A 15535-nucleotide genomic window follows, 5' to 3' on the forward strand; every position below is an offset into this window, starting at 1 on the left:
GACAAAACTAAGCACTTGCTACATAACCTTGCCATATCATATCCATTGGATGCTTTTACAGGTAATGATGACTGTGTTCCACCGTGTGTGAAATCCCAGTTACCCAGGCAGATTTGTAGCAGAGCTGTCACACTGGCAAAAAAAAATATGAATAGAGGACAAACCAAACTACATCATTTACAGGCCAATGCAGTGTCCTGAAACAAACTGGTCATTTGAGAGGGTTAGAGGCTAAGACTGCAGCAAACAAAGTTACTGTTTAAAGCCATTTATAACTGTAACACATGATGGCCAAAGGAAAGAAGAAAACACCCCCAATAAACCAGAATTGTAGTAAAACGAGCATCGGTAAGTACACTGAACACAGGGCTAATGCAAAAACGCCGTCAGTATCAGATTTTATTTTGCATATGAATAATTTCCAATATCCATGCATACAGTATAATGAGCACATAATGTGGTAGAGACAGAGAGAGAGCGAGAGATATTGTCTTTACTAAAGAATATATTCCACCTAATGTAATGGACGGTACTGTAGGTTACACTAACACAGCAGCAAGCCACACTGCTTGCACTCAGTTAGTGTTACAGTGTCACGAATGAGGTTATTAAAATTGGTTAACTCCATTTACAAACTTGCGAGTATCTTTTCAACCGAGATTTGTAGAAATCTTATTTTAGTGGCCTCATAAAATGTTCTTTTTGTTCTTTTGAAACCGGAACCTGATATATTGTGTATTTACATGGCATTTCATACAAAATAAATACTTATATATTTAATGATACATTTATATCATCATTGTAAACATGAAAACAAAACAGACATCATATATTGTTTTGTACTACAGGGACTGCAAAGTCAAACAAAAGTGCTTGATCAGAGACAAAGATGTTACGCACCCCTGTTCTTGCTGTGATTGTTCAGAGATCAGATAGCACCGTATGACTCCCGACAGAAGCTGTTTGTGGTTTATATTTGGTATTTTTCTTACTCAGCTTTTTTTCCTTTTCTTCCTCATACTCTCAGTATATTGGTTTTATGTCTCTGAGTTCTGTTTCAGACAGAGTCCACTTTGACCTGGTTGTTGTTGGTCATGAGCGGTGACGGTTTACTCTTGAGCCGCTCCCCTGCGTCATTCGAGCTGTCCTGGAAGAAGATGCGAGCCGTGCACACTGACACTACAATACGCTTGTACTCGCGCCGGAAGTTCTGGTTCAGCACGCCATACACAATGGCATTAAGGCAGCTGTTAAAGTAGGCCATGAAGTAGCTGGCCACGAACAACCACTCAGGGATGAGGGGAATCACAACCTCCGGTTTGATCGCTACAGCCAGTCCGATGAAGTTTAGCGGTGCCCAGCACACAGCAAAGAGCACAAACACCACAAACATGGTAACAAAGTTCCTAACGTCATGTGGCGTCAACTTGGGTCGATTGTCTGGCTTGACCCGTCTCCTTACCTGTATGACCAATATCCAAATGCGCAGGTAGCAGTAGGTGACAATCATGATGGGTAAAATGAAGTGGAAGAAGACCACGGCGATGGTGTACGCGGAGCTAGCCGACTGAACAAATGTGCAGGAATAAACCCGCGGGTCGTACTGAAGCGAGCCCACAAACAGGTTGGGCACGATGGCAACAACAGTCAGCGCCCAGATTAACAACACATAGCAGACAGAGTTTTTGTCGCTGTACAGTTTATCGTATTTGAGGCTGTGGCAGATATAACAGTATCGGTTGATGGCGATGCCGGTGATGTTGAAGATGGAGCCGATGACGCTGACACCCATGAGGAAGCCGCTGATTTGGCAGTGGACGTAACCCAGGTTCCAGCCATTGTGGAAGATGGAGGTGAGGACCAGAGGGTATGGGTAGATGGCCACCACAAGGTCTGCCACTGCCAGGCTCACCACAAAGATGTTCCCTATCGAAAACACAAACAGCAGAGACATGGATGACCAACTGAGAACAGACTCAACATTCAATTAAAGGAGACATGGAGTCATTATATCCAGAGACTGCCAAATGTTCCTCGCTTTAACATGTTTAGTTTTCCCCACCTTTCTGGGAGTCTTGTGACTTATTATGAAGAAAGAAACGAGTACAGAACAAATATGACGGCATGAAAACCGCATCATTGATAAAGTATTGTTGATGTCACCCCTGTGGACTTTGGATTGGATCATTTAAGACATGGATAAAGCTCTGCTGCTAATTCCCATCTTTCCCCTGAGTCAGAATCTTTTAAATTGAGCAAGAACACAGAATTACAATTTGTATAAATATCACTGAGAAGATCTTCTATGTGATCATCTGACACAAGATGCAAGGCTCCTCATTTCTTACAGCATTAAAGGCAAAATCTGCCCAGTGGAAATGACAATCCTTTTGAAAATCTGAGCCCATTGCGTGTTGGCTATGATAGCTGGCCTTAATTAAAATAGATGTAATCAAATGTGCTAAAACAAAGAAGACCCCCCACTAACACAATACTTTAGAGACATCCATTTGTTTCTCTTGCAATTTTGTAACTTAAGCCAGAGGAAAAGTGCCTCAAGGCTGGATGTTGAGAGGGAATCCATCTGTAGTTTGGTATTGTATGTGTGCATATGCACATGTGCGCTTGTGTGAATGCATAAACACAGTAGTAGTTTCCCTCGATGATTTGGCATGTGTGAACATCAGCGTACATTCAGCTGTTACCTTTTGATGTTAGTGAATAATGAAAATAATGCATATTTCTAATTGTCAGGAAGGACTCTACAGTGCGCATGGAAGGTAAGCATGATCTAAAGTGGGGATTATAAAGATACAGTCTGCAGGAAACACCCAGCCACCAAAGGACCAAGTCTGTCCCACTGGATGACTTTGAGAATGTCAAAATTGCAAAGAATAGGGCATAATTTTGCATCAGGAAGAATTGAGGAAGTTGGTATGAATCGATGTTGCCATGAGAGTGGTTGTTTAAAATTGTATCATTCTATGTAGGCCCTGAACAGTTGATTGCACTGTAACTTAAGAAAACACCAGTAAAACACCTATGGTATGAATTTTAAAATCCTAGGTGACCTCCTTCTCGAGTACCGCATTCACGAGCTTGCCCACGCCGCCCGCCTGGTGAGGTGACAACAATATCAGTTTTTTACAGCTAAGGGGTGAAAAAACAGCAATGTGAATAAAACACAGCGGAAGGAGAAAAAAATAACATCTCCCAAAACACGACGGAAGTGTATTTTGGGAGACATTAACGTGACAGAACAGCTGTGAGAGGATTGCACAGGAAGACACACTTAAAACAAGGAGCATTCATCGCTTTTGTGAGGAAGAGAAAGATACTAGGTAATTATATGAATCACATGATTCATATAACACTGTAGATACATGTTTGCTATTAGCTATGCAGCTGTTATGTTGTGACTTGTGCAGCTGTTCCATCACGTTATTGTCTCCGTAAAAACACTTCCATCCTCTTTTGTGAAATCTTTCTCCTCATTCTGTTGAGCTGTATATCATTTCTATTGTGTTTTGTGTGCTTTTGAAGCATTTTTTTAATTGCTAGTGGTTCTTTTATAAGGTGAAGTGTATTTGACCTCTCAGGGCCACCTCATATATATCTTAGTTTCGGAGCATCTGTGGTTCCAGTGGTAGAGAGGGTCATCTATGAATCGAAATGTGATCCCCACTTCATACACAGAATTGTATTACCAGAGGCTGAAGGATGCTGGGCATGATACTGAACCCCAAGTTGCCCCTGATACATTCATCAGAGAGTGTGTGTCCACCTGGGTCTGGGTGCAGTTCCCCCTCCAGGGGCAAGGGTACCTAGACCCGGTTCGTAGAGTACGCTTGGGGAGTGTGATTGTGTGTACAGCGTCTCTTTATGTCTGTCTCCACCTTGGTTCAGTGTGGAGTAAGTGCATATGAGAGCATGAGGGTGGGAATGGATGTTTGTGTCTGTGTGTGCCTGTATGTCTGTGTCTATATGTCAGGTTGGGTATCAGACGCCACCTCTCTGGGGACATCTCAGGCCCTCCAAGGTTTGGAGGCCTATCTCCACCCACCACCACTTCCCCTGCCAGTGGCGGACTCCCTCAGACATCGGTGCGTTGGTGGTTCTTTGTGTCCGGGGATGGGCGTCCAGGTACACACCGGCTCACTCCTTGGCGGCCGCTTATCGGGGCCTGGAGCCTGGGGCTCGCTCGGGCCACTTCGGAGGTGGGGTGCCCCCGGCCTCTCGGCCTGGGGCTCGGTCACTCAGGCACAGCTGGCTGCCGGCGGAGCTCACGGGCGCGTCACTGCAACTCCCCCTGGCTTCTGCTCTGCGGCTGCTGAGTGAGCCCTCATCTGGGACTCTCCTCAGCTCTTTCTGGGACAGTGGCGCGGCTGCCCCTCTGTTGGTCTTCCTTGGTCTCTTGTGTTCTGGGGGCCTCTGATTGTCTGGAGTTTTGATCTCCTCCATACCTGCTTCATGCCCTGGAGGACGGGGCTGTGGCCCCCCCACACCCTCTAGCAGATCATTACATGAAGGAACCTTTTAAAAAAAACAAGCGCGTCCATGCTCACAGGTGTACACACGGGTGATCACACCCACAAACTACACCCTTTTTGGCTCCTACCTCAAAGCACACTGTGTTCTGTTGATCTTATGTGCTGCACATTAATGTTTAATATTTAGTATTTACTGTCATATTCCCATATATCATTGTGATGTTGTTTATTCTATTACTCTTGTTCTCTTCTGCTTGTTTTCTTTTTTCTTTCTCAGCAGGTGATCCAGGTGATTGATATATGCATTTTTTTTTCTCTGCCCGTTCTGTTGGTTTTTGTCTTTTGCCCTTCTCCCCCGTCTCTCTTCTCAGCTGTTTCTCTTTCCCTCTTTCTTTCTCCCCTTCTTTCCCCCAGTCAAGTCTGTCCCGTATTCAAGTGAAAATAAAATAAACAATAAAAGTTGAATCAAATGGACCATTATGGCAAGGCTGGGATGGTCAATTTGGTAAAGTAAATCTGTTGGGCATCTTTCTTTGCCTTTAGACAACAATTCTGATGGCAAAAGAGCCAAACGGGACAGGCAAAAAAAAAAAAAAAAAAAAGAGAGTGTGTGTGTGAGAGACATATATAAAAAAACGTATACAGATAAAATCGCTGTATGTGTGACTGGGGGAAAGAGAATTAATGCAAAGTGCTCTGAGTGCTCAAAATTAACTATAAAGTGCTACCAGCCCCATTTCCTATTAGGAAAGTTGTATGGCAAGTCAGTACCGATGGCCTGTCATACCACACCAAAGTAAAGTCTTTAAACCCAGCAGTATTACAGTTTTTTACAGACGCTAGGACACATTTCTCAATACTTAAGTCACTTTTGCAAAACTCTTCACACATTTCTCCTAACTGACCCTCAGCCTGGCAAAGCAGTTCATTTCACATTCAAAATGCACTACAACTACCAAAACACTTCATTCAGGTCTCAAATGAACACATTCCTCCAGAACACTAGCAAAGGTTGACAGCCGACAAACACACTTTGTCACCCACAAAACAATGACCTAAAAAACACTAACAACATGTAGCATTACACAGTGTTTTCCTGTGTAAAACAAGGACACATCTCTGTTTTTATAATTTCAATATATGTTACTGGAATGAATCAGACATCATGTATTTATGTTTGTGTATTTTTATTTTTTTGCACTAAGTAATCCCAAAATACAAGAATTTGTATACACACCATCCACTGATACACATACAATAGTAATGCTAATCTACTCGGTCTTCTCCATTTGGCCACAGGTTCTCATCCACATCACATCTTATGTCATCTAGGGCAACACACCTAGGAAAGAATCTTCTGGCATGCCAGAATTGAAGGAGTTGAAAAATTGAAGGAGTAACAACTGTGTAGATGTTCATCTACAATGAGAATCAGCTGTGGCTGGTTAAACTGCATTGTTAGATTTAAAATATGTTTCAATAAAATATTGCCGTTGGATTTTGCTGTCTTTTCAAGTTTTGCATTGTGTTATTGTTTTGACCATGAGTTTAACAGTTTTGAAAACAGTATGTAAGCACATGCAAAATGTCCTGTACGTACAAAGCTTTTTGGCAGTTGTTGTGTCTGAGTGAGAAGATGATTCATGAAATTTGAGAGATGTGGTCATTGAATGCATTTTGAGCCAAGACAATGATAACTGGTCCTCAGTTTAGCCCACATAGACTTCTGTTGTGCTCACTGTGTGAGGAGTTTTGCAAACGTGACCTAAGTATTGGGAAATGTGTCCTAGCGTCTGTAAAAAACTGTAAAAGGAAGGGAAACATTTGGAGGTGTATATGGCCCATGAACTAAAATAAGTTTGAAACCCCTGATCAGCAGACTGGGTAGTAATCAATGGGATGCAAATGCTTTCTTTGCCCCAGAAATGACGAGAAAATGATATACCCTGTTAAAGAGGGACACACTTTTGCAAAATGACAGCTGACAGAAAATTACTGTAATTCTCAGCCTCTTTCCAATGATGAGCAAAAGAGACAAAAGCATAAATATTTGATGACACCTTGCAGGAACACACTCACTTGTGTGTGCAGGCACACAGCTCTGGACTTTGGCTTGAACCCCCTGTGATGACGATGTTGGAGGACCCTAAGATCAAGCCACATGGCATTCTCCCTAGCTTTCACTCGTCTCAGTGGAATGTGTTCTGCTTATGAACATAGGACAAGCCCGGATTTGCAGATGTATTGACAGCTTGTCACAAATGATAAGACGGATTCTATGTCGCAGAGAAGCTAAGGTGCATCACATGTATCTCTGTAATCACTGCAGTGCGCAAAGCAATTAAATGTTTGCACAGACTTCTGTGCAGCCAGTTACAGACACAAACCTGTAAACCTGTAGACAGACCTGTCAGTCTCACCTAAGCATTAGAAGCACATTGGTGCTCAGTGGCACTGTTATCTCCGATAAACCATGCTATTCTACTGCCAGGAATCGCATGTGGCTATTAATTAAGTTTGTCCTTTTGTATGTCTCATTGGGCTGCCCTCTATACGGAATTAAATGCACCTGCTGTTGTCACAAGATCCCACGGCTGCAAGAGAGCTTTACTATATATGTACGTGTGTGGTGCGCTTTTTGTTCATCTATCTTTGTGAGGACCTTGAGAAACAAAGTTTTTTTTCCTTTTTTTCCCCACAGGCACCTGTAGACTTTCGTGTAGTATTTTTCTGTACGACAACATGGGTGAGTATGGTGAACAATATACAAATAGTTCATGATTAAAACCCTCCACATTGTACATTTAAGTAATCAAACAGTCCATAAGAGAAAATGTGTTTACCATTATTGGAACCAGGTTTAGCTAAAGGTCTGGTTAGACTGTTTTACAGAGTGACAAAGAGAGATGATCACAGTGATGGAATTAAATCCATCTGATTGTTTTTTTTGTTTTTTTTAACAGTGACAACTAATTTGCTTCGTACACAGTTGTGAACAAACGGCCCCACAACATCTTCCCTGTTTACTTAGACTTGTATTACCTGAGTTTTGACCTGTTCAACGAGTAAAAGAAGTATTTTGAACCAATTTCATGGTAACACAGGCAACAATTTTTGTTGAGAAGTTGCCACAAAAAAGTACAAATAAATAGCTATCACAAATACAAGCAGTTGCCAGGGTTTTGGCACAAGTAGCTAAAATTATTGAAGTCTAATTCACCTAAAAATTGATTTATAGAAATGTAGAATTAATCACGTAATGTTTTATAGAGTCCAGATTTGTATTATTATTAAACTTTATTGTGTTATATTGTCCAGTGTATCTATTGTTTTGTCTCTTTCATATGGTTCAACAGCATGTCACATTTCACTTCATCCACTAAACCAATAAAAAAAAGGTTATGCAAAACAAACAGCACTTTAGTGGCATTTTTTATATGTTTGTCACACTTAATGGTTTCAGATCATCAAACAAAAATATGAGACAAAGATAACAGAAGTAAACACAAAACCCAGTTTCTAAATGAAAGTGTTTATTACTAATGGGGAAAAATCCAAACCTTCATGGCCCTATCTCAAAGAAATGGTTTCTTCTTTACACTTAACACATCCAGCACTCACTATTATTATCAATAGTCATGTTAATGTCCAATATTCACCCTCCCTTTAGCCATGTTTCAGCCTCCACCCACTCCTCAGGGAAATAAGTGCCTTTTTAGCAGCTTAATGCTTCATAGTGCTCACCAGCTGGCAGCTAACTTTGTCTGTCTACCTCTCAGTGCCGGACAGGATAGCATGCAAATACCACAGAGTGTTAAATTGAACATAATCAGAACAGAAAGATAAAAAAAACAGAGAGAGATTGTAATTTTGTAGGTTGGCTAAAAAGTGACCCCTTTCACTTTTTTAAAAAACAGAACAAAAAACAAAACACTTGATCAGTTCCTATTTATTCCACTGAGTACAGCGTGTGTGTGTGTGTGTGTGTGTGTGTGTGTGTGTGTGTGTGTGTGTGTGTGTGTGTGTGTGTGTGTGTGTGTGTGTGTGTGTGTGTGGAAAAGGGTGCAGTTAGTAAAACTGTGTGTACTACCAAATGAAAACATGTTTCCACGTTCAGAGAAAGTGTAAAGACAACGTGCTAACCGTCAACTTTAGTGGCCTCCCCCTCTCTTCTACAGCTACTCTTTACTGTAACAACCCTGTTACAGGGTTTTAAAGTCAAGTCACTCAGTATTACAGTTTTTTCTGAATGCTTAAACCCTAACTGTGATTCCTGTAGCACAATCTCTAAAACTATTCAGACTTATAGCAAAACCACTCACTGAGTTTGCAAAACTAAAAGCACAAAAACTGCTTTGCACTCAGTTTGCAATTTTGTAACACACACTTTGCAAAGCTGTAGGCACAATTCACTGCACAACACTCAATTACCAAATTTCCAACACACTCCTAGCAAAAGTATACACATGTATGACTATCATTAACACTAATTTGCCAACTGTCTGGCACACTTTCACATGTGAAAACTTTTTTAGATAATTAGTTCACTTTGCAATCAGCCTAAGCACTATAATACAGGTAAGCTGTGTGTGCGGAGTACAATGGAGGGAGCAGAAAGAGTGAGAAGTAGAGGAGGCCGAGGAAGAGGACGTGGAGGTGAAGAAGTAGGATGAAGAGGACGACAAGGACAAGGAGGAGGAAGAGGAAGACGAGGAGGGGGGAGAGGAAGATGAGGAGGGGGGAGAGGAAGGGTAGGAAGAGTAAGAAATAGAATTGCTGATGACATCAGAGCTACAATAGTGGACCATGTAATCAACCGTGGAATGACCCTGAGGGTAGCTGGCCAACGGGTCCAGCCTAACTCGAGCCGCTACACTGTAGCAAGTACCATAAGGACATCTTGAAATGAGAATCGGTTAGTACAGTCACTTCGCACAAAGATTTGTAGCACTGCCGTATGCCAATGAGAAACACACCAATACCATTGATGTAAAAATACTGAAATTGTTACTTTACAGAATTGCTAGATGACCAGATGCTGGGGGCAGAGGAAGCATGTTCACTGCAGACCAAGTAACCCATATAGTCATTATGGCGATTGCAAATAATCCTATACTTGGAAATAAACACTTGTGTTTGTTTTGATGTGTTTGAATAAACACCAGTACTTGAAGTTTGGATCCCTCTATGCTTATGGATCTATGACAGAAGTATGAGCTCAAACTGACATAGCCTACCTTGTGCACAGAGAAAGCAAAAGCCAGATGTGTTTTGTATTCATACCATCAGTGTGCAGTTGGCGCATTGTGTGCTTAGTAGATGATGGCTTGTGTGTACTGTTTGATACGGAAACACCATTTTTACAAAGGTGTGAAGAGTTAATCTAGCTGTGTTTGCTTTTGCAAGAGAACTACAATGTTTGGATAATTGGGTGACAGGTTGTTTTATTTGTGTGTAGAGTTTTGCTAAATTAGCCAATAGTTACATAACATGTGCTTAAGCAATCAGAAAAAACTGTAACAGCCTTGACCTTGACAAGGTGAAATGCTTACAGGCAGGTGGCTCTTTTGGCTGTTGGACTCTCTCACTCACTGACTCTGTCACTGTGACTAGTCCTGTGATTGACGCATCACTCTGAGTTTTCATTTGGCTCGAGGAGAGATATGGCCTGGTGCAGTGTCCCTTTTCCATTTCTGCAATCCCACACTTTAAACCAGTTTCTATTAGGACTTAGGCAGAAGTGAAGCCCATCTGAGCATTTTTTTTTTTTTGCCAATGTAGCTTGCAATGAATTTTGGCACAGTCTGCTAAACTGAGAAGATACACAGTTCATTTAATGTCAGCTTGACTTTTCCCACATGTTACGGTGTCGCAGCATAATCTCAGAAGCGAATATGGTGATTTTTGAACTGATCCCCAGACATGGCATACCATCTAAATTACTTTTTCAATAATCTAAGTCAATGCTAATTTTCGTAGTAATGACTCTCTTACCCTGAAACATCTGAATTTGGATTTTATCCAGTTGTTCTGAGCAGTTAGTTTAGTTCAGACAGGCTGAATGCAAAGTGTCTCTGAGCAGCTATACCAAGGTCTTTCTACATATTTTCCAAAGGGATTGAAGAGCTGGATTCTACTGGGTCATACAAGGGTGGTCACTTTTTTCTCCTGAAGCCATTGCAGTGATATGAAAGATCTACCCTCCTATCAGCTCAAATTATCCATCCTAGTTAACGTTATTAATTCAAACAGGCCTAAAACCTTAGACTCATTATAACCATGTACTAATCAGCATGTGATTGTTTACCCTAATCAGCTACTAGATCATTACAGTGGGTCCTAGCAGACAATGATGAACTCTCTGGCAGACACCAACATAAACTCTGGCCAAGTCAGAGGGAAGACCAATTACACGGTTATTGCCCATAATTGGGCATTAGCACTGAATTAAGTCTAAGCCAAGAACTCATCAACTTTTAATCAACTGGACTTTTTCATAAGCATCGTTTCTCTTGAGTGAGTTGACTCTGTGTACCGTCTGCTAGCGAACAGCACAACATAAGGCTTCATATTTGGGTGCTTGTAGACGCTTTGTAAAATTCAAATTAAAAGTTTTATAGAATAGAACATCGAAAACATATCAGTTGTTTAAACTGGGCTAAATGTTTTCAGTTTGTGAAAGTTCTGGACTGCAGGCAGGCCAGTTCAGCACCTGGACCCGTCTGCTATGAAGCCATGTTATTGTAATTTCATGTCATGTAATTTCAGACTTCTTCTGCTGGCCTTAGTCTTTGCCTCAGTCTTTCTTAAATGAGCTTTGGCCCAGAAGAAATGGTTGGGTTTCTGGATCATGTTCATAAAAGAGCTTTAACCAGCATTTGAGGATGGCTCAGCGAACTGTGTTCACAGACATCGATTTCTGGAAGTGTTCCTGAGCTCATGCAGTGATTTTCATTACAGAGTTATGTCTGTTTGTAATGCAGTGCTGCCTGAGGCCCTGAACATCACAGTCGTTCACTATTGATTTGTGGCCTGGTAGGTTGCACACAGAGATTTCTCCAGACTATCCAGATGTATGTAGATGATGAGAAATTCAAAGTTTCATAACTGTACGCTGTGGGAAAATGTTCTGAAACTTTTTCACAATTTGTAGGGTTTTTTTGTTTTCAAAACTTTACTTCTGAGAAACTTTGCCTCTCCAAGAGGCTGTTTTTATAGCCAGTCAAGTTGCCAGTGAACCTAATTAGCTGTGAAATGTTCCTCCAGCTGTTTATTTGTAGTAGCAGTTACTTTACCAGCCTGTTGCAATGTTTTTGAGATTTGTTGCAGCCAACTAATTCAAAATGCAAATAGTCTTAATGAAACAGTAAAAATCCCAGTTTAAACACTAGATGTTTTCTACAATTTATTTTCAATTAAATATCTGTTTAAGAAAATTGTGTTTTTATTTACATTTTATACACATTTTTTTATTGGGGTGTTATTCGTATATTTTATTTATATTGTCTCTGTATTTATATATATATGTGTGTGTGTATAACTCTGTAACTTCTGTCGGTGCTGTGCTTTTTTGGAAATCGAATTTCCCAGAGGAACCCACCCGAGGGATTAATAAAGTTCTATCTTATCTCTTATCTTATCTTATTCAGAGTGCGGGGGCCTGTTTTCAGCATCAAAACTGCTTTGTTCCAATAGAGCACTGTGTTACCTAAGGCATGTTTGTTATATAAAAAGGCTTACTGATCATTAGAATACCCTTTTACCATTATGCTAGAAAGCTAAAAAGGGTTATGCAAATGAAAGAAGCAATAAATTTGGCTGTCTTAATAATAATAATACAAAAAACAGCAGCTCTTTTTCTCTCTGTTTGGAGTTTGTTAATTTGCCCATTTTTATCTTCAACTACAAGAAAAACATTTTAGTATTCAACAAAGACAGCAATTAATAACAGACCAAAAGAAGAATTACCTTTAGCCCTACGGTAACATGATGGGAGAAGACTGCATTTTGTTATTTAAAGTGACATTTCTCTCCAGATTTTTTTTCTCTGGCCTGAAGTCTTATTTATCTAAATTGTTTAGGTAGGAGCTGCTCAGCATTGAAGACATCAGTCGCAGAGATGTCTGCCTTTTTCCAGATCCAGAAGTTTTTCGAGAAAATCACGAGCAATGTCATTCATATATTCAGAAATCACGATCAAGTTACTATAAAAATAAAACAAAATCCACAAACCTTGTTTTGAGTAACTCTGTGTAGTAAGTATTTCATTTCTAAGCATTAAAGGACCTTCAGCTGAGCTGTAATGTTAGCTACATAGCTGTCATAAAAAACTCACTAAAACAATCTCGATGGAGAAATAGCTTTAGACCTACAAAATCAGGACTCCGCGTAAGAAGAAAAATGTGTAATTTTAATTTGGAGGTGAGGTTCCACTTTAAACATGTCATGCACTACTGCCATAGATAGTTATGTGCTTCTTTGTCATAGATACTACAGCCATGGTCACTACAAGCCATGTCCCAGTTACAGATTTTGCTATAGAGTGCAGCGACTTTACTCCCATAAGAGCCTCCTTATAAAATAATGTGTATGTGCTGAAGGTCAGCAGCAGGGGGAGTCGGTCTGAATATGCAAGCTGTATATTATGTGTCACTCTGTCCAAACTGCACAACCAAACCAGGCATTTCGTCGACTGATGTTGTGACTGAGGTCAGAATAAATGAGCTGAGAATCATAACTTATTTGTTAATGTATCATGTAAGTATAGAAATATATTTTATGTAAACAACATATAAATGTGTATATAAACACATCTTGCACTTTGAATTTCAATTATAAATGACTGTATTTTCACACAAAGCTTTTTTATTTGTATAACAAAGTTGTTTTTCCTGACCAACAAACACACAAAAGATTTCAATCTCACAAAAGTGCGAAAACAGGAATGGCAGTTCCTGAGAACACGGGGCAGCACAGTGTATGATGTATTTTTATTTGGCTGAAAACTGAGTCCGGTTTAGTGCAGCCTCACTTAGTTCTTAATAATGTGCATCTCCCAGCAGACAAACTTAATACTTCTGTAGTAGAAATAAAAAGCAATTATGAAACAGTGGCAAAGGGGGTAATAAACTCTTCACTTCACACTCGGTGACCACAGAATCTCCACAACAATACAAAAGCTTATTTGTAGTGTTACATAAATACATCTTGCCACATTGAGATTTTTAAGAATGAAAAAGGCTCCATTATCCATTTGTGCAACAATATAACTAACACAGCAGCCAAAATGGTATGAGATAAGTACCGTGGTTATCTGAAAGTATAACAGCACAAATACCTATTTGACTTGCAGAGTCAGATTAGTATGTGGACTGCAGCACTGTGTAGATTACAACAGGGTGTTACAGGTGGTTAGCTCAGAGTTATTCAAAAAATGTTAAATGAAAAAAAAAAAGGCTTGTCTAGATATCTACAAATCAGACACTGCATTAAAACACACACAGGCAGGGACAGTATCCAAAGGAATCCAACTCATATTGAGACTCATATGATACATGCATCCCGACTTGTAACAATAAAGCAAATCAATTATCTCATATTTACAAATTGTTAATGACATCAAGAAAACACCTTACATGTTACAGGTCAGTGGGAAATTAGAGCGCGTTACAACTATAGATGATGACACTTGGACATCGCAACACTAGGATGTTTGTTTTGGCTGTTACAGGGGGGTTGGGAGCCAGCCATGAAAATAATTTGACTGGAAAGTAAAAATGAGGTTCTCCAGGGCTCCTCCAAGGACAAGCATTGTTAAAAATATGGGTAATAACAATTGCTGAAGAAAATGCAGTGTGGTTAGGGACCATAGCCACATGTCCTGGAACTGCAAACATTATAAAAGTGCAAACTTTACCATATATATGTGCTATATTTTACATGTTTTATTTATGATTGCAAGAAAAACTGATTACCATTAACTGGGTGAAACCTAACTCTCCTACAATAGCTCAGTGGTTACAAAAGTTAAACATGTCGAAAAGATGGACATGACTGCCATCCCATATCTTAAACTGCCTCTGTTTATAATAGGATGGACACCTGCTATGATCTACCTGGATAAAGACGTAGTTTGATGTATTTTGCAAACATCTGTAACAACAGGTTTGTTAGTTCATCTGGCATCTTAGTTTCTGTCCTCTCTTTGTTTGCTCTTTTCTCCTTTTTTGCCCCTTTTTGCTTTGTATTGTTAAAAATGCCTTCTTCTGTTACTAGCAATTAAGTTCAGTAAAAAAGAAGAACAATGCATTCGAGCGCTTCTCTGATCTCTTGATGATTAAAAAACCTGAAGTGAAGTCCGGGTGATGTTAGATTGGCTGGTTGCCATTTTTTAAAGAAATGCAGCTGACAAAAACAATCGACATTTATAAGAATATAAATGAGAGGTCAAAGAAAAAAATTGTGCCGTCATCCTTTAGTCTACTTTAGGTAATACTGTGTGAAGAACGTATTCGTACAATAAATACACGTGAGGGTGTTGAAGTAAGGTGACACAGTGGTGGGGTGGTGGCACTGTTGGCTCACAGCTTGTCTGTGGAGTTTGCATGTTCTTCAATTCAAAGTATGCCAAACACTTTACTTACTTTTGGCACAACTATGGAATATGGTACAATGCAAATTAACGAGAAGGCATTCTGTAACCTGTAGTGAAATAGCCAATCCCAATACTGGATTGCTAGCTCTTATATAAAGATGATACCTAGATGAAAGAAAGGATCCCATGTGTTCTAGTGTGTGTGTTAGCTTAAAACTTCTTGCATCTGTCACTATGACAGGGTAAAAAAAGAAATGGATTATCATGGTACTCTGTCCTGGCAGATTTAGAGTGGCAGCTCCTGGTTTTGCTCGCAGAAATGTGACAAAATGCACACAAAAACAACAACAACTTTGATGTTGGAAAATTACTTGAATTGCATTAAAAATAACGCAAGAGAAAAAGATGTTGAAAAAAAACTGTAGAAACAGAGAAGAGATGGAGGCACTCC

General features: G+C 40.0%; 1 protein-coding gene across 2 annotated transcripts in view; it reads right to left on the reverse strand.

Moving 5' to 3' along the window:
- Positions 1–370: 370 nt before the first annotated feature.
- mtnr1aa (melatonin receptor 1A a) overlaps positions 371–15535 on the reverse strand; it is a 61161-nt gene continuing 45996 nt past the window's right edge. For both annotated transcript variants that reach the window (XM_085458927.1, XM_085458928.1), the window contains one exon: positions 371–1926. In XM_085458927.1, coding sequence (XP_085315053.1) covers positions 1058–1926 — 869 coding nt within the window. In that variant the 3' untranslated portion in view covers positions 371–1057. The remainder of the gene's footprint in view (positions 1927–15535) is intronic.

This window comes from Copadichromis virginalis, linkage group LG6 (assembly GCF_057382275.1).
Source record: "Copadichromis virginalis isolate Kocher_CV1m ecotype Utaka linkage group LG6, C_Virginalis_male_GT1.1, whole genome shotgun sequence".
Lineage (NCBI taxonomy): Eukaryota > Metazoa > Chordata > Actinopteri > Cichliformes > Cichlidae > Copadichromis > Copadichromis virginalis.